This window comes from Panthera leo, chromosome F2, assembly GCF_018350215.1.
Source record: "Panthera leo isolate Ple1 chromosome F2, P.leo_Ple1_pat1.1, whole genome shotgun sequence".
In the NCBI taxonomy this organism is placed as follows: domain Eukaryota; kingdom Metazoa; phylum Chordata; class Mammalia; order Carnivora; family Felidae; genus Panthera; species Panthera leo.
In genome coordinates, this window is record NC_056695.1 from 28,777,336 (window position 1) to 28,801,795 (window position 24,460).

General features: G+C 38.0%; 1 protein-coding gene across 1 annotated transcript in view; it reads right to left on the reverse strand.

Annotated features, from left to right (window-relative positions):
• MRPS28 (mitochondrial ribosomal protein S28) overlaps window positions 1-24,460 on the reverse strand; it is a 106,385-nt gene that overhangs the window by 80,330 nt on the left and 1,595 nt on the right. Inside the window, exon 2 of the mRNA XM_042923449.1 lies at window positions 4,189-4,370. Coding sequence (XP_042779383.1) covers window positions 4,189-4,370 — 182 coding nt within the window. The remainder of the gene's footprint in view (window positions 1-4,188; window positions 4,371-24,460) is intronic.

The following is a 24,460-nucleotide window of genomic DNA, read 5'->3' on the forward strand; positions in this document are numbered from 1 at the left end:
AACATTTTGCCAAACTGGGTATTTTGTTAAATTGGAGTATTTTTCTTTGCATGTCATTAAGCTGTCCTAAAGCAGAATAGATTCAACCACAACAAAGTCAAACCGAAGAGAGAAAAAAAGCAGGTCCTCAAAAGGGATTTTAAACAGCAGGTCTGATGAATGCTGAATGATGAACAAATTATGTAAATATCTACATCTTATTCGTTGTCTCTTAAGTAAATGTATCAAAGCAAGAAGTTCTGCCATTGTCAGAATTACCCTCCTAAAATCAGTCACAGTTAGCCTGACATCATGGAGATAGAGAGCAAACATGTGTCCAGCCCACTAAGCTGTTCTATCATATAATCTAAACTTGTAGGTATGAAAGGGGACCAGAGACCTACCTGGATCTCATTACTTTCTGATTTGGTGGTATCATCTTTCTACCAATTATAAAGACAACAGGTAACATCTGAATAAAATAATTCCCCCACAAACTTTGTCTTGGATACAGGTAGAAAAGCAAAGTAACTGAAACAGTAATTATGCTGATCTGATACTTTTCTATAATACTTCCAAAACATAAGTGACAGGTAGCTATAAGAGACCTAGAGAAGGGTTTTGGAAAGAACCTCAGAGTTTCTACACATAGAATTCAGGAAATTTAATAAATATTCTGTGAAGGGTAGAAACCTTCTTTTCAGGATGAATTAAACACTAGGCAACAAGGGGGTGCCTGGGTGGCCCAGTCGGTTAAGCGTCTGACTTTGGCTCACATCACGATCTCACGCTTTGTAAGTTGGAGCCCCGTGTAAGGTTCTGTGCTGACAGCTCGGAGCCTGGAGCCTGCTTCAGATTCTGTGCCTCCCTCTCTCTCTGCCTCTCCCTCACTTGTGCTCTGTCTCTCTCTCTCAAAAATAAATAAACATTAAAAAACCTGGACAACGAGGAATTTTCTAAGATACAAAGTTTCTCCCCCCAAAACAACGTATGTAAATATGGAGCTGCAGTTTTTACCTGCATAGCTATGAGGATGGGGAACAAGAGTAACCAAACTATTCAGATCACATCGTGGCTAAAGTGAACTCCTCCTTTTAGCACACTGTTGGAAATAATATTATCAGTCTGTAGGACCAGAGAGGAATAGAACTTAAGCCTTGACATTTGTTTATCATCAAAAGAAAAAAAAAAAAAAAAAAAAAGTCCTCAGAGGGTATTTCAGACTTTAAGCAATAGAAGAATAGAGGTCAAAGCCCCTTTTCTAACTACTGTCATCTTCTACTCGCCAGACATTTTTTCACCATATTATCCCTTTTTACTCATGTAATTACCAATGTTTAAAACTGATTTATATACTTGTTTACTATCTATTCCCCTTATCCTCCAGTAGAAGTCGCCCAACTTCATGAGGGCAGCTAGGAGCTCTGGTTTACCAGCCCTTCCCAGGTAGAACAGTAACTGCCAAGCTGAAGAGGTCCAAAAAATATTTGCTGAACAAATGAATGAACAAACAAATTAATCAACTCCTCGTGCACTGGTATGACTGACCCTTCTTCATGATCCTCAGTCATGAATGTATTGATTTTGCGACTGATTTGGAAGTTAAAGTGGGAACTTCTGGTGAATGGATCCTGGGTAGGCCGATGGGGGCAGGAGTCGAAAGATAACTACAAAACAGAGGTGCAGGCATTTAACTGTGCTAAGTACGTGAAAAATACTAATACGGTGACTGCTCCATAGGCTAGACAATTTACTTGCAAAATTATTATGAGCCATCCCTCACACTCCAAAAAACTTTTGTTAAATGGACTGCTTCACTGGCAGAGCATATGTGGAGATGAAGGTTTCAACCGTATGGTAATTTCTGTAATAGGATATGTGTATGTGTATAGTTTTCGATGAAAATTTAAGATTTAATAAATGTCGCAATAATTTCTAGTATTTAACTATTTTAAGCTATACTGTACATAAAATATTCAAACCATATTATAGCACTTATTAGAGAAATGCAGTCTCAAATACTGATACTTAAAATTCTGTGATTTAGTCAGTAAGGCCTGAGAATCAAATTAGAACTTCTAGTCTCTAATGCATTCTGAAATATTATGCTCAAAAACAAAACATAATGACCAAACTGATGTTTTAAAATGTCAATGAAAAAAGGACAGTATACATAAAAGAATACCCACAAAGACATAAATACCCATGAAAAAAGTATCATAAACAAAACTCCATCCACAAACATAAGGAAAAGTGTCCATTGCATTTGCTACTTATAATACATCTACCTGAGCAGGAGACATATTCATAATCCAACAGAGTTACCTGTAAAATGCATTTTTTATAAAGTTAATACCTGATGTTCTAGCTGCAAACTAGGTTGGCTTGTCAGAATAAAGATGGCCACCACGACTAGGTAGCGCCCATGGCAGCATGAGGAAAAGCTTACTGATCGTAGGGAGGAGATGAGAAAATTTCTTTGTATAAAATAAAACAGTACTTCATTTTTAAATTACAGATATATGTTCTATTAATGAAAAATGACCTGCCACAGCTACTGCTGACAGCACCCAAGAGCTCAGGATGCCTCTCTTGAAGGATAACTTTAGGACTGCCTATCTTCGCACTTGCCTCCTGCACGAATCCTCATCAATAGGAATTCTTGAGGAATGTCACCATCAGTTCTCAAAAATCCAAATCACCAGGATTTCAAGAACAGCAGTAATAGTAGCATCTATTTATTATACACCAGTCACTGTCCTAAATCTTTCCATACATTATCTGATTTAATCCCTTTGATGACCCATTACACAACAGACACACAGTATTAATATCTGGATTGACAAACTTATCCTACTTAGAAATTTCTTGAGGTCTTACTCTTTTTGACCAGCTTGTATGTTATTTGATATACCAAGACAGGCTATGCCTGAGCCATTACCTCTCGATGCCAGGTAGCATAAGAAGTCCATTTTCTCCTCCAGGATCTCCCGGTTCATGGCACTTACCTTGCAAGACACTGCTTAGCTTCTGATTATCTGAGGTAGAGGTGTGCTGGCTCCAGACTGCACCAGCTTGTGGGAGCTGGACTGTGTACAAATATTCCCAATTCTGCATTCAGTGACATTACACTGGTGACTTAAAATTGACCAAGGTGGGAGTGTTTTACACCACAGAAATTGGCAAATGGGGGCCTTTTTTTTATTGGACAACTAGTCATTAAATATTTACTCAAATGCCACTGATCTAAGGAAATTTGTATTAACCGGACCTTTAGGTATCCAGAGCTCTCAGGAGAGAGGCAACCAATTCTCATAATTGCTCTCTTAGATCTAGAGTAGACTCTCTTCCTATTCATTTCTACAATATGACTCATCCTTGAACATCACAAACTTTTCAATCACTGTAATTCATCCTAAGATGCCACTGAGTACTAGACTCACCATTACTTTAAGAATAAAGAACACTGTCAATTAAATTGATATAACATCAACTGTAAGTTGCATCCTAATACCAGAAATATTGAAATTTTAAAAATGTACACATTAAAAACTGATGGGAAAAAATCATTCCTATTTTGCTTACTATCATTTTCCAATCTCAGAACCTTTGTTCCACATCTCCCTTCACTCTCGACACTCTACTCCTAGATCTGTCATCTTAATGGTTTCCCCAGTGCATTATACTCACAAATATCTTTACCTATAAACAGAATGAATTCTGTTCCACAATAGGGAAAATTCTAATTCTGAGAGTAGATACAGAATAAGAAAGGAAAATAATAAAGCATCAGAATTTGGTAGTGGGAGAGAAAGAAGCACGAAGAAGTAGAAAGGGAGGCTTCTCTGAGAAGCAGAAGACTGTGGAACAGAGGAAGAGGCAAAAAGGTTACACGTAAAATCGCCTGAGCAGCATATATTACTATAAAGTTGGTTTTCATTTTATGGTGGGGATAGTTTATTACTAAGACGAACATTCAGATCTTCCCCAAAACTGCTCTCACGGCTTTGAGAAGATATGAATCTAGCCTAAGGTGACTAACATAACATGACACGAATCTGGCCTAACTTCCGTAACTAGCATTATGAAGACAAATAAAGCATATTTTCTGTCTTTTAGAAAATCACCAATTAAAGTCCAAAAATACTTTTGAGGTATCTCAACTTTTATGAACAGTATTAAAAAAAACTTGGAAATGATTCTACTTACTCTCCATCCACTTCTGGTCTTCTACACACACAATGAAACTTGCCACCAAAATCAATATAAAGATCATTCTCCACAATATGAAAGATGCGTCCAATAACTAGTTTATCCTTGGCAGGTCCCATCTGTGTAAGAGGAGAATGTCTCAGCATAGACGCAAAGGATTCCACATTTTTTGGAGAGCCCTAAAAATAAAAACAGATATTTATATGCATATAATTCAATATAAACATATAATATGATAGATATAAGAAAATCTTACAGAAGAAAATTTTAAAAGTCAATGTGCCATATATATTTACATTTTGTAGCAATACTAAAAAATATTTAAATGGAATTGGGGGGGTATTTGTTTTTTTGAGGGGGGGAGCACAAATGAGAGAAGGCAGAGAGAGAGAGGGAAAGAGAATCCTACAAGGGGTAAGAGAGAGAGAGAGAGAGAGAGAGAGAGAGAGAGAGAGAGAGAAACGGGGCTTACCCAAAGCGGGATTCGTGTTTTACCCAAAATGGGACTTGTGCTCACCCGAGCTGGGGCTCATGCTCACCTAAAGTGGGGCTTGGGCTCCTCCAATGAGGACTCAAACTCACAAACCGTGAGATCATGACCTGAGTCAAAGTCAGATGCTTAACCAACTGAGCCACCCAGGCACCCCTGGAACTTTGCTTTAAAAAGCTAGATATAGTCTTCAACTTCTTCTTCCTCCCTTTCCTTCTTGAAGAAGAGACCAAGAAAAGCCCTTGATGGCAGATAATAGAGATGTGGTGGCTCAGAGTAGAATCTGGAATGTGAACAAAGTAAGAGTATCCTTAGACAAAGGCTCCTAGCATGGGGACAGAGGGAGGTCAGTCTGAGCATATGAGTACAGTATCCAAGAAGGTGACTCACTTTATTCCTAATATTGATCATCTGCCAAAAAACAAAACAAAACAAAAAAATCCTTCAAATTCAAGTTTAATGAGAGTGACTAAACAGTATGGAAGTTCCTCAAAAATAGAACTACCATATGATCCAGTAATTCCACTACTGAGTGGAATAAAATGAAAATACTTGGGGCGCCTGGGTGGCTCAGTCGGTTAAGCGTCCGACTCCGGCTCAGGTCATGATCTCGCGGTCCGTGGGTTCAAGCCCCGCGTCGGGCTCTGTGCTGACAGCTCAGAGCCTGGAGCCTGTTTCAGATTCTATGTCTCCCTGTTTCTCTGACCCTCCCCTGTTCATGCTCTCTCTCTCTCTGTCTCAAAAATAAATAAATGTTAAAAAAAAAAATACTAATTCAAAAAGATACATGTACCCCTAGGTTTATTGCAGCATTATTCACAATAGCCAAAGGATGAAAGCAACCCAAGTATCCAGTGACAGATGAATGGGTAAAGAAGATGTTGTATATATACATACAATGGAGTACTACTCAGTCACAAAAAAGAATGAGATCTTGTCATTTTCAACAACATGGGTGCAACGTAGAGCATATAACACTAAGTGAAATAAGTCATATGGAGAAAGACAAATATCACATGATTTCACTCATATCTGGGATGGAATGATTTCACTCATATGTGAAATTTAAGAAACAAAACAAACAAAAGAACAAATAATAAAAGAGACAAACCAAAAAACAGACTCTTAAATAAAGAGAATAAACTAGTGGTTGCCAGAGAGGAGATGGGTGGGAGGGTGGGTGAAATTGATAAAGGGTATTAAGAGTATACTTATTGTGATGAGTGTTAACGTATAGAATTGTGGAATCATATTGTACACCTGAAATTGATATAACACTGTATGTTAATTATACTTAAATAAAAAATAACCCAACAAAAGGGTTTTTTAAATTTAAATATAGATTAAGATAAACATGATTAAAGGTCTTTCAGTTACCAGGATGAACATGAGTCCTTGTTATATAATATTTTTAAATAGCTTTGTTACAATTTTCTTCTTCTTCCTAAAGTAAAATTTCAAGGAAAAATAGCTTCTTGTTTTGTGCTGCTCATTTTCCAATCTTTTTACAGATTGAATTTACCTGAGGTAAGACTGATCCTATAATGCAGGCTCCTTACCTTTTAATTTTTTTTAAACTTACAAACTTTTTTCCAAACACATGCTTTTTCCGAAATCCATGAGTACAGACTTGTACCTTCTACTCATCTTTAATTTGTGCATGTGGTATGCGCATTCTTTGGCTCAAACTAAGGGAACTACTAAGTTTCTATTTGTGAGAACTGATTACAGAAGAATACTAACAATTTACCTACATCCTGTATTTGGAGTAAGTTTTACATCTGTTATTTAAGAGAGAATTATTAAGAGTTCGAGAGAATACTTACCTTAAAAACTATTAAACCATTCTTATGACTCATTTTCAACGAGTGTAGTACTCCAAGGATTACAAACTCAAATGCCAGGCTGGGTGGGGACTTGGTAACGAGCAGAATACGTGCCAGTCTAAAAGGCAGAGCCACTACTCAGCTCTAGCTGCAATTGCAATTCAGGTCCAGTGTTGCCACATCTTTTGATTTTCCAAGAAAAGCCAAAAATCCAAGTATCAATGTAAAATTTCTAATTTTTCAATGTTCGCACATTGAAAAAAAGCCTTTCATTTTATAAATCTGATGAAACACACTTTGGCCCAAAGACCAAAGCTTATGACCTTTGCCTCAAGAAAAAGAAAGTCAAAGGAAATGAAAGTCGAAACATTTGGCTGATACCAAGTCCTTCAGATGCTAGAAGGAGGGTATGGTGATGGGTTTGTTTCAGAGGGTTGAAACACACTGGGAAAGAATCCTGAGTACTAAGTGTCGATCTAAACCAAAGACAAGTCAGAAGATCTAGATGGCAAACAGAACCAAAAAGGTAGCCAGGAATATCATGCTTTGAGCCGTAACACTAGTTTTATAACTCTACAGAATATGATATTAAAGGTCCTTAAACAAGCACCTTGAAAAAATAGTTCTCTCTTGCAGACAGCCAAGGATGCAACACATCCTACAGGCTCAACACAAACAAAGGCTAGGAGTTGCCCTCTAGAGGCCGTGCAAACAGTAACACCAACCCAGCAGTGGCAAGAGCAGCTACTACTACTATTCGACTAGCCAGCCACTATGTCATCCACAACAGCTGCCACCAGGGCGGCTGAAAAGAGCACCACTCAAAGGAAAAAACAGAATATCAATGCTGGGCTCTCATCCTGCCTGCAGTCAAAGAGGGTCCCTCCCCTTTGTCCCTAGGACCTGCTTTCCCAGTACCTCACTCCTGTGGTTGACAGCTCCTCCTTCCTCACTCCTCCCCCTCCTCCTCCTCCTTTTCCTTTCCCCCCCTACTTTGGAAGACTTCCAGTTGAAGCCAGGGTCTAATTAAAACAGCCTTAGATGACAGGGAGATCCAGTAGTAAATCTAATGGTTAAACATTTATTGAAAATAATTTAGCCACCACTAGGGCCTGTTCCTAAAATAACACAATTTCCTTCATAACTGTGAAGAGATTTTTGGGCTAAGATTAGTATGATAGTAAAAGGTGTTTCCTAAGTTTCAGAAAATAATTGAATGTTATCGACTAATTATTTAATAAGACCTCAAGACTTTTAGTTCTGTCGTGAAATATTTATACTATAAACTTTACAAAGTTATGAATATTTTATATTGAAGTATAATTGACAAATAACATTATGTTATGCCATTAAAACAATTTCAGGTATACAACATAATGATTTGATACTTGTGTATACTGTGAAATAATCACAATAAGCCTACTTAACATCCTTCACTATACATACTCACAAAAAAACATGATGAGAATTTTTAAGATCTAGTGTCTTAGCAACTTCCAAATATACAATATAGCATTATTAACTATAGTCACCATGTTGCATTCCCTTGACCTATTTATTTTTTTAAGTGTAAGTGTGCATCTTTTGACCCCATTTACTGCCCCACCCTCTAAACTCCTACTTTTGGCAACCCCAATCTGTTCTCTGTATCTATGAGCTTTTTTTAAATGAGATTTTTGGTTTTTGTTGTAGATTCCACATATAAGTGAGATCATATGCATTTGTCTTCCTCTGACTTATTTCACTTAGCATAACGAGGCCCATGAATGTTATTGCAAATGGCAAGATTTCCTTCTTTTTTCATGGCTGAACCATTTATGGCATTCCATTGTATATATGTATATGCACATATATACACACCATGTTTTCTTTATTCATCCATCAATGGACACTTGGGTTGTTTCCATATCTTGACTATTATAAATAATGCTGCTATGAACATGGTGGGTGGTGCATACATCTTTCTGAGTTAATGTTTTGACTTTCTTCAGATAAACACCAGAATTGAAATTGCTAGGTCATATGGTAGTTCTTTTTTTAACTTTTTTAGAAACCTCTGTACTGTTTTCCATAGTGGTTGTACCAATTTACATTTCCACCAATAGTACACAGGGTTCCTTTTTCTCTACATCCTCACCAACATTTATTATTTCTTGTCTTTTTGATAATAGCTATTTTAACAGGTGTGAGGTGATATCTCATTGTGGTTTTGCTTTGCATTTCCCTGATTAATGATGTTGAGAATCTTTTGCATACTTGTGGGCCATCCATGTCTTTTTTGGAAAAAGGCCTACTTAAATTTCCTGTCCATTTGTGTTGTTTGGAGATTTTTTGCTACCAAGTTATAAGAGTTCTTCATATATTTGGGATATTAACCTCTTATCAGATATATCACTTGTAAGTACTTTCTCCCATTCAATAGAATGCATTTCACTTTGCTGATTGTTTCCTTCCTCTGCTGTAAAAAGCTTTTTAGTTTGACGTAGTCCCACTTGTTCATTTTTACTTTTGCTGCTTTTGCTTTTGGTGTCAGATTTAAAAAATCATTGCCAAGACCTATGTCAAGGACCTCACCACCTATGTTTTCTTCCAGGAGATTTATGGTTTTAGGTCTTACATTCAAGTCTTCAATCCATTTTGAGTTACTTTTTGTGTATGTTGAAAGACAGTGGTCCAATTTCATTATTTTGCATGTAGCTGTTCAGTTTTCCCATCACCATTTATTAAAGAGACTGTCCTTTCCCCTTGTATATTCTTGGCTTTTTCATCATAAATTAACTGAACATATACCCACACCTAGAAGTGTGGGTTTACTTCTAGGCTCTCTATTTTGTTCCATTGGCCTATATGTCTGTTTTTATGCCAATAACATACTGTTTTGATTACTACAGCTTTGTAATATAGTTTGAAATCAGGGATTGTTGTGCCTCCAAGTTCTTTTTTCTCAAGATTGCTTCGGCTATTCAAGATATGAATAATTTATATATATATATATGTATATGTATATATATATTTATATATATGTATATGTATATATATATTTATATATATGTATATGTATATATATATATATATTTAGATATTTTTTTAATGTTTATTTTTGAGAGAGAGAGAAAACAAGTTGGGGAGGGGCAGAGAGGGAGGCAGGATCCAAAGCAAGTTCTGTGCTGACAGCAGAAAGCCCGATTCAGGGCTTGAACTCACAAATTGTGAGATCATGACCTGAGCCAAAGTCGGACACTTAACCAACTGAGCCACCCAGGCACCCCATGAATAATTATATTTTAAAGAAGATTTTAAATTCAAGTAGTAATGGTACTGTTTTTTGTTCCATTATTTTTGCCTCTACTTTGTCACATTTTACAGTGGAAGTCAATGTATTTTCAGTGAGTGAAATGATTTTACCACAAGCATAAGATCCCTGGATTAACACTTGAATTTGCTTTTAAATTGTAAACTCCTTATACTGTTTGGATGCTATGTCAAGTAATCAGACAAAGCTCTCCTTCAAAAATCATAATCCAGAATCATTTCTGAATTCCTCATTTACTTGTCAAATGTTTTCTAAAAACAATAAATGTAGCAATTCCTTCAATCCATGTTGACAACCACCATTGTTAGCTGAAGCAGACTACAGAGACTGTAGGCAGACTGTCACCTGCCGGGTATTATCATGGAGCTCAGTGTCTAACCCTGGTTATGGAAAATGTTGCTATAAACCTCATTCATAGAGTTGTCATAGATAAGGCAGGTACCTAAGAGTTGACTGCTTCCTTTAAAAATTGATTATAGAGCATGGGCGCCTGGGCAGTCAGTCAGTCAGTCAGTTAAGCATCTGACTCTTGATTTCCGTTCAGGTCATGATCTCACAGTTCATGAGTTTGAGCCCCGCATAGGGCTCTGCGCTGACAGCTCAGCTCAGAGCCTGGAGCATGCTTTGGATTCTGTGTCTCCCTCTCTGCTCCTCCCCTCCACACACACACACACACACACACACACACACACACACACACACATTCTCTCTCTCTCTCTCTCTCTCAAAAATAAATAAACATTAAAAAAAAATTTTTTAAATGTCATGTTCTAAGATCCTATATAACTCAGTACTATACAATTTCTTTTTTGTCAATTGAAGTATAATTAACATACAGTGCTATATCAGTTTCAGGTGTACAATATAATGATTCAACAATTCTATACATTACTTAGTGCTCATCATGGTAAGTGTGCTCTTAATCCCCTGTATCTATTTCCCTCACTTTCACCCACCTCCCTTTTGGAAACCACCAGTTTGTTCTCTGTATTTAAGAGTTTGGTTGTTGAGTTTTTGTTTTGTTTTGTTTTTTTTCTTTGTTTACTTGTTTTGTTTCCTAAATTCTATATATGAGTGAAATCATGTGGTATTTGTCTTTCTCTGTCTTATTTCACTTAACATTATACCTTCCATTTCTAGTACTATACAATTCTTTGATAACATTCATGACATGTAAAATCAATTGTTAAATGTTTGTCTTCTTTACTTCAAGATGGAAAAGATGTCTGTTTTGTTCACTACTAAAAAAGTTTACATAAATATATTATCTTGGTTCCTGGAAGAAAAAAAAATAGGATAGAGTATTTGCTGATGATTCTAAAAAGAAACTTCTGAAATCAATTTCCATCCTATCCATGGCACCATCCCTTTCTATATTGTCCATATTCCAATGTTTAACAAACAATAGTCAAAACTTGCTTTCAGGGATCTCCTATAAAATGCTACTGCTATCTACTTCTACTTTTTATTCTAACCCTGCACAATAAAAACACAGGGACAACTAGTAAAGAATGTCTAGGAAAAGTATCCAGGGCAGGAATCGGCTCATATATAGGCACTCAAAAAAGTCCCTATGGTAAAAGTCTCTGTGAACACAAGATGAGACTACCAAAATGGTTCCACAGGAATACAAGTGTAAGATGGGTGACCTAAATTAATTCTGGGCTATCTGGGGTTCATTCTCCAAATTCATTCAATCTAAAGACATTCACGATCCCATTTTCATGAAAAGAGATACTGATAGCCCACAGTGTAAATGATGTACACGGCAAAGCAACTACTTAAATTAACATCTGTAGAAACATAACGACCTATAATCATGACAAGGTTTTGTCATGAAGAAGTATCTTCTGCCTCATATCAATTAGGTCAAAACACAGAAGTATAAAAGTGTCGTTTGCTATTAAGTGCACTGGAAAATGATAGCCCCAGGGCTTTAAATACCAGCCTAGAGGTTAACATAAGGGATCTGAAAGTTTGTGTAACTGTCCTAAAAGAAATCTTTATCTCCTTTGGCCTCAGGCTCAAGATTTCAAAACAACAACAACAACAAAAAACCAAAACAAACCCAAAACAAACAAACCCAAAAAACCCAACATCTAATTCTGCAGATGGCTTAATGGCAAGGCAAACTGAGTTCCCAATTTCACAGGTTCTCTAGTATTAAAATTGGGGCATTGATTAGGAAGGTGGCGAGTCCTGAAATTTAGCACGGGACATACGGGCAAATGCTGATGAACCTGCAGCCCCTAGGCCCCTAACCTGTGCCAGGTATCCTCTGCCAGTAGAAGCGGCCCTTCCATCCCAGTGTGAGGAGGTTGGTCTTCCCTTTCCTGAAGTACCAGCAGTGGTCAACCCTGAGGTAGCTGTAGGGGCCCATTGGTCCTCCTAAGTATCCATCTCTCCCACTTCTCAGTGCTTGCAGACCCGCACTGTTCAATATGGTATCCACTAGACACAGGCAGCTATTCAAATTCAACTAAAATTAAATGGAATTTAAAATTCAGTTCCCAAATTGCACTAGCCACATTTCAAATGCTCAACGGCCATATGCAAACAGCACAGATAGTATATATTTCCATCATTACAGAAAGTTCTATTGGATAGGACTAGACCTATAACCAAATTCAAGTCTCAGCAGACCCCAAGGGGTGAGATATAAAATATAGTCCATGAAGGGGTATACTACACACCAAAAAGAACTATATGATTTTGTTAACTGAAATCAGTAGAAACTAAGGATCTGTATGGGAATAGATCCTAAGGGTCCTGGGTCAGGGTGAAGGGAAGACAGTATGGCCTTGGGCCAAATTGACTAATATGGGCTCACCGAGCAGAGATTCAGATACAATGTCAGCTTAAGAGGCTAGGTGTGGGTTTTGAAAGTTTGCTTGGTTGGCTGAATAAAATCTGAACCAACAGGTAGACTACACTAGACAAAGTTGAAATACCAGAACTTCCGTAGGATACCACAGAAGAAGGTACCCAAATGCTTGGAGAGAACAGAATGTTGGAGTGGACCTTTTCACCTAGCCCTTACTGTGGTCCCCAGGAGGATCTACAAGATACTCAGTTCACCAAACCTAAGGGAAAGGCACTTGTGAGGGGAACACCAGCATTTCTGAACTGCTGTGTGGTGACTGTTCTCTGCAGGACTGACTGGTGGGAGCTGCTGCCATAAAGAGCTCTCTGAATTCAGCGGAGATAATGAGACCCTGAAGTGGCAGGAGTCAGGTCAGCACTTACTAGCCAACAACATGATGGGCACGGTTATCATAATGCAACAGAGTGTAAACAGTAATCAAAACAGTCTGACTTGAAGAGCTCTCTGGTGGTGGCTGATTGATTATGGTGTCCCAGAAATGAAACAGATAGGAAAACGCTATAGTTCTAATGAACAGCCTGCCCTGAATCACCACAAATGACTGCCAGGACCACTCAACAAATTCCCAAACTTGAACCAGTTCCCAGACACTGAGTCCTCTGAATGAAGAGGAGATCATGCAGACTGAGGAAGGATCCTGCTACATAGCTAAAAATGTGTACTGTCGATCTTCCTACTAGCTCTCCTAAAGGGAGTTTTGACTGTTTACTAGGGTGTCCACTGGGGAAGGAGAAATAATCACACTTTTCAAGGATTATGTGAACTGACATAACTCTTGAAGACCCAATTTGCTTCTAGTCAGAATAGAGGCTTATGGGGGCATGGAGGAGGAGAATGGAGTTTTAGCTCAGGCCCATCCCCTGCACTCACTTTGTGGTTGTTTCCCAAGTTCTAGAATGCATAATGGGAACAGCTTTACTCAGCAACTGGCAGAATGCCCACATTTGTTCCTTAATCTGTGCAGTGAGGGCTATTAAAGTTGGAAAGGAGAAGCAGAAAATATTAGAACTTCATCTACCTGCCAAACAAGTACATTGAAGGTAATACCACATTCCCGGAGGCACTGCAGTGATTAGTGCCAAGGACCTAGAAGATGCAGGATGGTGATTTCTACCATATTCCCACTTAACTTGCCTATGTGGCCCTATAGAAAACAGATGGGTCTTAGTGCTAATTTAGTACCATAAACTTAATCAAGTAGTAACTCCAACTACAGCTGTTATTCCAGATGTGGTTTCATGGCTAGAGCAAATCAAATACCCCCTATCACCTGGTATGCGCTAAGTGATCTGACAAATGCTTTCTTTTTCTAGGTCTAATAGTAAACAACACATACTTCAGAGTTACATCAATTCACCAGCTCTGTCATAAACTAGCATACAGGGGCTTTGCTGCTTCATTCCACCGGACATCACATTGGTCTGTAACACATACTGATTGGACTTGGAAGCGGGAAGTTGCAACTACTCTAGACACATGGTAAGACACATGTATGCTAGAGGGTAGGAAATAGATCTCACAAAAATGCTGGGCCTTGGTGAAATTCCTAGGAGGCCAGTGGTCTGGGACATTTTTACCACTAAGAGAGACGTGCAGTGCTTACTGGGTCTCTGAATTTTGGAGGCAAGAAATACCTTATTTGGACATTCTTCTCCAACTCTTTTACCAAAGTGACCCAAAAAGCTGCCAGTTTTTTGAAGAAGGCTCAGAATAAGACAAAGCTCTACAATAGGTCCAGACTACCAGGCAAGCTACTCTACTACCTGGGCTTTAAGACCCTGCAGATGTGGTAGTATTTCAAGTATCTATAGCAGATAAAGCTGTAGAATGGAGATTTTGCCAGACCTCTCCAGGTGAATCATAATGCAGCTAGAGTGGCCCTGAAGGACAGGGATAAAGGAACAGCCTCCCAGGGGACAGAACTTTGAGCAGTGTACCTGATCTCTTTGCCTGGAAGGAAAGATAACCTAAGGTATGGATCTATATTAATCTGTGTGAAGTGACCAATGATTTTGCTGGGTGGTCAGGGATTTAGAAGGCACATGAGTGAGAAATAAATGGCAAGGTCTGGGAAAGAGGTATGTGGATAGACCTCTCTGAATGGGCAGAGTGAGAAAATAAATGAGTCACATGTAAATGATCTCTTTAGCAGAAAGAATCTTAATAACCAGGGGATGATAACCAGTCTTGTGGATGTCAACCTCTTTCCCCAGCTATTCCTGTCCCCCACCAATGCATTCAATAACAAAGGTGCCACAGGAGCAGGGATGTGCTTCTGTCTTAGTGGTAAGAGGGGTATCTCAACATATCCCAGAGGCCGCGAACCAATGAAAAATTTCACCAAGGTGGCAGGTCCCTGAATTTTTGTGGGATGGAGGTTATGCATTGATTCAGAAACACTGACTTCTAGTCACCCATGTTAATCTGGCTACAGTCACTGCTAAATGACCAATATGCCAACAGCAGAGACCAACAATAAGCTTCCAATATAGCATCATTCCCTGAAATGATCAGATTGCTACCTGGTAGCAGGTTATGCTGAGCCATTCTACATAGAAAGGACAGTGATATATTATCACTGGAATAAACACTTACTCTAAATATGGATTTGCCTTTCCTGCCCACAAAGCTCTATCAAAACCACCACCCACCTTACAGAATCTCTTATTCATTGTCATGGTATTCCACACAGCAGTTTCTAACCAAAGAAATCATTTTACGGAAATGATGTGGGATCATGGGCTCATGTTTAGGGAATTCACTAGTCTTACCAGTGCTGGGCCTGACAGACTAGGGAAATAATCCTTTTTTAAAAAAATTCAACTTTCTAATTTGAGATCATTGTAAATTCACATGTAATTAAAAGAAATAATACACAGAGATCCCCTGCACCCTTTACTCAGTTATCCCAAGGCTAACATCTTGTGAGACCACATAAGATACCAAACCAGGAAACTGACACTGATACAATCCACCAACAGTATTCACATTTTTACCAGTTTTATACCCAATTACTTGTATGTGCATCTAGTTCTACACAATTTTATCACATGTGAAGATTCATGCATTCACCAGTCACGTTACAGGACAGTTCCGTCACTGCAAGGATACCTCATGCTGCGCTTTTATAACTCCCCATCTTCCTTCTGATCTCCACCCCCATCTCTAACTTTTAGCAACCACTGATCTCCATCTCAATAATTTTGTCATTTCACGAGTGTCATAAACAGACTCATACTGTGTAACCTTTCGGAATGGGCTTTTTTCACTCAGCATAATTCCCCTGAGAGTCATTCAATTTGTTATGTATATCAATCATTTATTACTTTTTACTTCTAAGTAGTATTCCATGGTATGGATGTACCACAGTTTGTTTTATCATTCAACAGTTGAAGAACATCTGGGCTGTTTCCAGTTTTTGGTGATTACAAATAAAGCCGCTATGAACATTCATATACAGGTTTTTATATGAACGTAACTTTTCATCTCTCTGGGATGAATCCCCTGTGTGCTGGTGCACACATATGTCCTTTAGTAGAACCCAACTGTCTCAATTTGGGTAACCAGCCACAGATGAGCTGCTGAACTGTGACTCCTGGAATGGAAGTCCACCTCTGATTATCTGACAGTGGCCAAGAGCAGAGTGCTTTAAAAAGCAAGGCAAAATCCAAAATGAACCAACATTGCTTAATTTTATTCCCAAATCCCTACAAACCAGGCTCCACTCAACCGTGATAGTTTCCTTTATTTCATTTGTTATTTAATGCCACCAGATAAAAGCAAACTTAAGGGACATAATCATGTTATTAAAATTATTATTGGGGCGCCTGGGTGGCTCAGTCGGTTAAGCGTCTGACTTCAGCTCAGGTCATGATCTCACGGTCCGTGGGTTCGAGCCCTGCGTCGGGCTCTGTGCTGACACCTCAGAGCCTGGAGCCTGCTTCAGATTCTGTGTCTCCCTCTCTCTCTGCCCCTCCCCTGTTCATGCTCTTTCTCTGTCTCAAAAATAAATAAAAACATTAAAAAAAAACAACTTTAAAAATTATTATTAACATAGGGGCACCTGGTTGGCCCAGACGGTAGACTATGCAACTCTTGATCCTGGGGTTGTGAGTTTGAGCCTCACACTGGTGTAGAGATTACTTAAAATAAAAGTGTTTAAAAAATGCTTTAAAACATTTTTTAAAATTATTACATAATCAAAAGAGGAAATTTCAATATAACCTTGAAAAAAAAAAAAAAAAAGAATACCCAAACACCTTAAAAGAATGGAGATTTCTGAGCAAAAATGAAAGTTAATAAAGATACACAAAGTTAATGCTGACTTGGGAAGTCACTAAACAACCTGAAAGAGTATGATCAGATCATATGACCACCCATGAAACAAAATACATACAGAATATATTTAGAATATATTTATCTTTTACTTTAGGAAATGTATAGTATAATTTATAAGCATATTATAAGTGTTGACTTTTTCCTAGAGATTTATACCTACTTCAATTCACTCCTATCGTTTTTTTGACTAGTAATTTTCTCTAAACATGCTTTGAAAATGTTAGACTCCACTGTGAAACTAAACACTTCAAAAGACTTTTCTTACTAACTTAGGGATAACTCACCTAGAATTTCATAATGTAAAAACCAGCTGGCACCATGGTTAAAATCGGAAATCTTTTTCAACATTCCTTTACATATTCGTTTTTAATTTTTTTAATGTTTTATTTTGAAAGAGAGAGACAGAAAGAGAGAGACAGAGGAGGGGGGCAGAGAGAGAGAGATGGAGACACAGGATCCAAAGCAGGCTCTAGGCTCTGAGTTGTCAGCACAAAGCCTGACGCTCAAACTCACGAACTATAAGATCATGACCTGAGCTGAAGTTGGTCACACAACCGACTGAGCCATCCAGGTACCCCTACATAAAATACTGGTATAAGGTGCCTGAGTAGCTCAGTTGGTTAAGCATCTGACTCTTGACTTCAGCTCAGGTCATGATCTCACAGTTCATGAGTTCAAGCCCCGCATCGAGCTCCACACTGACAGTGTAGGACCTAATTGGGATTCTTTCTCTCCTCTCTCTGCCCTGTTCTCTCCCTCTCAAAATAAATAAATAAACTTAAAAAAAAAATAAAGAGAATAAAACATTGGTACAATTTTTAAGTCGTCAATATAAAACTAGTGAGAAAAAAAGGGTAAATAAAACTAAAGAATATTACTACTATAGGAACTTAGTAGGCTTAAAATTTACTCTAAAAATAAGAGAATTTTCCCCCTGATATTAAAACAAATCCTTTAAATAAGTTATATTTTGGATTTTTTTGGTATTCTGGGAGAATAAAATATCTGACTTATATGTTCTGTCTTCTGTCTGGAACGTTCCAACATTTTGAAATAAAAAATACCAGTAAGAAATATTCATGAAAAAGTGAAAAACAATATTTTTTAAAACCTGCATGAAAGCTAATATATTGCTAAGATAAAAATATAAACTGTCTTGTAACATTACTATTCTATGTAAATAAACTAACATAGTAAAATGTTATTCTCTTATCTTAAAAGAATAAAACGTTCTACCGTGTGGTCTCAAAACCTCTCGCAAACCATTTTTCAATGTGCTGAAAATCATATGCTACCCTCTACCGTTGAGAAACAGTATTATTCACAAAGCAGAAAACTAAATATTTGCTCAACTATTGCCACCTTGTGGCTAAAAGATGGGTCATCTGCTATAGCATAGCTTCCAATTGGCTGAACAGATTCTACAAATCTCTACTGTGTAAGTGACATAACAGCATCAGAGGTTTTAAAATATTTCTTTAGGGATGCCTGGGTGGCTCTGTCAGTTAAGCATTCCACTTCGGCTCAGGTCATGATCTCCTGGTTTGTAAATTGGAGCCCGGAGTCAGGCTCTATGCTGACAGCTCAGAGCCTGGAGCTGCTTCGGATTCTGTGTCTCCCTCTCTCTGGCCCCTTCCCACTCAGTCTCTGTCTCTCTCTCAAAAATAAATAAACATTAAAAAAAAAAAAAATCTTTAGAAAATAAATAAAAATAAAATATTTCTTTAAAAAAAAAAGAGGAAAATGTATCTAAGTTAAAAAATATATACATAGCAGGGGCACCTAGATGGCTCAGCTGATTAAGCGTCAGACTCGATTTTTGATCTCTAGGGTTGTGAGATAGAACGCTGCATTGGACTCTGCGCTGACAGTCCAGAGCGTGTTTGGGATTCACTGTCTCCCTCTCTCCCTGCCCGTCCCCTGTGCATGCTCTAAATACACACATACATACACACATACATACATATATTTAAGAAAAACAATAAAAACATAAATAAAAACATTAAAAAATATATATTTTATATATATGCATACATACTTAGCAAACATTTACCAGGTCGTCTATACATAAGAGTATGTCATGCTGAGGGCACCCGGGTGGCTCAGTTGGCTAAGCATCTGATTTCTGCTCAGGTCATGGTCTCATAGTTCATGAATTCGAGTCCCACATCCAGTGAGCTTGAGCCCCACTTCAGGAGTCTCTCTCCCTCTCTCTCTCTGCCCCTCACTCACTCGCACTCTCTCTCTCTCAAAAAAAAGAGTATGTTGGTTACAAAAATGAAAGGAATTGGTTCCTACCCTCAAAAAAACCCCACAAAGAACTAGTTGAAGAGATAGCTAGATAAACCAGTATTAAAGGAAATAAACCAAAGAAAAACAGAAGTGGGTAAGTAAGCATGGGATGAGGATGGCACTTACAAACAACAGCATTTCAGGTCCTTTAAATCTGAGATCCCTCTAACTAGTAGCTTCAGTAAAATCTTAGGGTAAGTATTTCATGATGAGCTGCCCTTGATTAAATCACCCCCACAGGGAATGTTCCTTTTTGAGAAAAACTTGCCTTGCTCTTACTGAATAGCACTTACTTCTGGAGGTACACATACACATACCTACGTTGGCACTACGTTGGCAAGGATAAGAATTAAATCAATGGGTATAATTTCAACCTACATTGTTGAGTATACACACATATTGTTAAATCTAATAACAGGTCACCCAAGATATTATAACTGTATAAATTTAATTCCAATTTGAATCAACAAATACATACTTAGTCCCTAACTTATGTGTAAGGCATTATGCAAAGAATCAAAAGAGTGAATAAAAAAATGATTCCTAATCTCCAGGGAACTACAATCTAAAGAACAGGATAGAACAAGTACTCCAATGACTTCAGTATAACTTAAGAGTTGCGTGTGTACCATAAAGGGAATATCAAATAAAGTTCCAGGACATTCAAAAGGAGTTTTGCCTGGTTGATGAGATGATAAACGCCTCGTGGAGAGATGATTTTTACAATGGAATTTGCAGGTACAGAAGCTAATTCCAGGGGAAAGAACAAAGACCAAAGGAAAAAAACAACAACAACAATGATTTGTTTAAGCAACAGCAAACTACTTACACAGAGAAATATTTTTGAGCAGAAACTGTTTTACAAATGAAATCTTACATATAAACCCAATATATATGACATAAATGTAGCATTTTCTGAGGATAAAGTATATTTTATGGCTCAAATTGATAGCACTTACTTATTATGAAGTCAAAAAACGTGATGATGGGGTGCCATGGTTAAGCAGCCAACTTCGGTTAAGTCTGAGGGTTCAAGACCCGCATCAGGTTTTAGGCTGACAGCTCAGAGCCTGGAGCCTGCTTCTGATTCTGTGTCTCCCTCTCTCTCTGCCCCTCCCTCCCTCCCTCTCTCTCTCTCTCTCCCCCTCTCTCTCTCTCTCTCTCTCTCAAAAATGAATATTTTTAAAAAGTTTTAAAAAATGTGAACATGAAGTTATTGTGATAAAAATCACAATTTGATATCAGTGGTGAAGAATAACAACCCCAGTTCCCAATTTCTGTATTTTGTTTTAAGGGCTCAATATCAAGAAATATCCGATATGGAAAAAGAGGTGAGGAAACAGGCATTGTCATGCATTCCAAGTGGGAGTGTGGTGCAAACAGGTTTTATCTACCAAAGCTCAAATTACCTGTACACTTCTGCCCCAGCATATATCCTATAAGTATGCAAAAAATATGTAAATGCTCACTGTAGCAGGTCTGTATTTAAAAAAAAAAAAAGCAGAAAACAATCTAGAATCTCATTAATAAAGGCCTCAATAAATAAATTACAGTACATCTATACCATGGAACACCAAGCAAATTTTTTTCAATGAGGTGTATATACATTACACATATGTAATGATAAGAAAAAATATTCAAAGTTATACTTCTGTGAAAACAGCAATTTTCAGCAGCAGCAACTAAAATATACTGGGTGCTTACTAAGCATCAGACACTTGTGCTAAGTGTTTAAATAATAAATTCATTTAATCTCATAATAATTTCATGACAAAGAATTTTTACAGAAAGGGAAAAGATATACGTATATTAAGTAATTACCCAAGAAAACACAGCTAGTAAATGACAGAAGAACCAGGATTCAAACCGAGACTATCTGAATCCAGAACTTATGCTTTTTTTTTTTTTTAACATTTATTTGTTTATATTGAGAGAGAGAGAACGCAAGTGGGGAAAGGGCAGAGAGAGGGAGACAGAGAATCCCAACCAGGCTCCTCACTGTCAACACGGAGCCCAAAACGGGGCTCCATCTCATGAACTGTGAGTCTCATGAATGGTGAGATCATGACCTGAGCCAAAATCAAGAGTCGGACGCTTAACCGACTGAGCGAGCCACCCAGGAGCCCCCAGAACTTACACACTTAAAACAGTAATAATGTAATTCACAACATCACCAACCAATTTGTGGGTTTTTTTAAGTATATATATCAATAATTAGCTTGCACTTATAAATGTACATATAAAATCTCTGGAGGTATGAAGTACGCATTTTAAAAATACACTCCAGGGGCGCCTGGGTGACTCAGCTGGTTAAGCGTCCGACTTTGGCTCAGGTCATGATCTCCCAGTTGGTGAGTTCAAGCCCCACATTGGGCTCTGTGCTGACAGCATAGAGCCTGGAGCCTGCTTCAGATTCTGTCTCCCTCTCTCTCTGCCCCTTCCCCACTCATGCTCCGTGTCTCTCTCTCTCTCACTCAAAAATACACATTAAAAAAATTTTTTTAAACACACTCTGAAGGCATTCCTTATTTGCTGCAAATAGTTTCCTTTGTGTGACAACTCAAAAACAACAACAACCACAACAACAACACAGAACAAACACACATACATACTCCCAGCCTGGAAAGTGAGGGGAAAAAAGGAAAAGAGGGCTTTTACATTTCACATTTATAATCTTCAATGCTATTTGAATTTTCCTTTTAAAGTAAGCAAATACTATTTTTATACTTTTTCAAAAATTTCGATCATAGAACAAAGATGAACTTTATTCATCTTGTAAACTCAGGATATTTTTCCAATTAATAGATTCAGAAACTTCACAAAGTAAAGCAAAAGCTTTTTCATAAAGTTGAATCTCTTTCAACACCTAACAACCACTCATATTGCTCATTATAAATATAAGTCAGAAAAGCACTAAAAACTTCCAATAAACACTAAAACTAATGTATTTTCACTTTTATTACTCTTAAAATTGTTTTTGCTCAATTACTATTCTGGACAAGCACACTTAATAGATGTGCTAAAACCTGCACTATTCTTAGCTAGACAACTGTTTGTAAGCAGTTAACACAGATTTCAATTTAGACAGCCCAGGCATAATAAATTTCAAATATGCACTATGTGCACTATTCTTTCATTCACCCATTTAGCAAACATTTATTGAGTGCCCACTAAAGGCCAAAGTGCTAGGGATGTAACAGAACAAGTCAGACAAGGTGTCTTCTCTCCCCTCTGAAATTTATATTCTAGTGGGGAAAAAAGCCAGGAAAAGCTTTGTTCTGAAGTATGCACGTTGCTCTGGACCCACAAGTTAACATATTAACGACCACAAATAACCTTAAATTGAGATTAAACAGAAGGACAGGTTTTTTTTTTAAGTTTAATTATTAATAATTATTTAGGTAAGCAGTAGGATTTCATTAAAGAACATGCAATCCTGAAAGCTAAGGCCACAGAAGAGCTAAAATGTACTGAGTGAGCTAAAGTTGACTCTGCAACAGTCACTGGGCTAAGAGCACTTCAAATGTTTTATTTCATGCAAACTCTCCCATAACCCCAGTGAGAGTTATGCCCATTTTGAGATAAGAAAGCAAACTTAAGATAGGCTAAGTAACTTGTCCAAAGTTAACTAGCAAGATGGCTGAACCAGTCTCTGAATACTGACCTTCTGAAACTGAATGGAAACTCTAATATCTGTATTGGACTGGGTCCTGTACAGCAGGCAGCAGGCTGATGATGGAATGATGTGTATTTAATCTTGCAGACAGTGCAAAGGAAGCTTTAAAAGATTCTCAACCAAAGCAAAAAGAGTATCTCATTAAATCTGCCCAACTTTAGGAAGGTAACTGTCCACTGTATATAATGGCCTAGACCAGGGAGCAACTGGAGTCAGCAGCATCAATTAAAAATGGGTAAAGGCGGAGCGAGGGGGGAGTCTGGGTGCTCAGTCGGTTAAGCGTCGGACTCTTGTTTTCAGCTCAGTACATGATCTCAGCCCCAAGTTGTGAGATCCCGCCCCAAGTTGGGCTCCTCACAGACAGCACGAAGCCTGCTAAGGATTCTCTCTCTGCCCCTCTCCTGCTTAAACACTCTCTCTCTCAAAACAAATAAACTTTTTTTTTTTTTTTTTAAAGAACGAGTAAAGGGATCCATGTAACTGTAAATGCTCCAAAACTACCAACTCTTTGAATGGAGACTACAGCCCAGCCTCCTGATTACCCCCCTCCCCAGGGAATTTTCCTTCCTTCCATTAAACCAAGATGTTGAAAAATCCTGAATAATAAGTGAACCAGCATGTCACAACCAAACATATTTAACCTCCACCTAGTAGAATAATATTTTCTAAACTGTGTTAGGTAGAGAACAATTGCCCAGAGAGACTCCACTCAGCCTGAGCTGGACTGAACAATTCTGATATGCTGGGAATGCCAAGAAACCCTCCAGCTTCCTCTTGGATGCTTAACTGACTGAAAAGTTAAAGGGAAAGGAAGGTAATGGAATCCTGATCACTCTCAAATTCCTTGGTTGGTTCCTTCAGTAAACAAACATTACTGCTTACCATATGAAATCCGCAAGTACAGTCATCATGTGGGGTTTCAAATACAATACATACAATGCTACAATTTCACTCTTGCCACAATTAACTCAGCAGTTGAGAAGTATTTTCTGGTAGTTTCTGAAGGTGTTTGGAATGTTGTGATAAAGCATGGAGGAAGGGGTATAAATGAGAAATGATGGAAGATGAGAAATAGGGAAATCCCTTATCTATATAAATATCTGGGGAATGTAAATGAATTACACTTATGTTTCCTACTTTACCACACGTAATCCTCAAAGCCATCCACCAAGGATGGATCTAAATCCATCCAACAGTCAACTTCAGGTCAGTCACTGGCATTCTTCTCGGATTTTATGACTTCTCCAGGTACGGTAGACAAATAATGCCCCCTCAAATACGTCCACATCCTAATCCCTGGAATTTGTGACTATGTTACAGACTTTGGGTGGGCCCAAAGTCATCACAAGAGTCTTTAAAAATGGAAGAGGCAGAAGAGAAGTCAGAGCGATAGGATGTGAGAAGAACTCAATGGGCTGTTGCTGGCTTTGAAAATGGTGTGGGGGGGGAC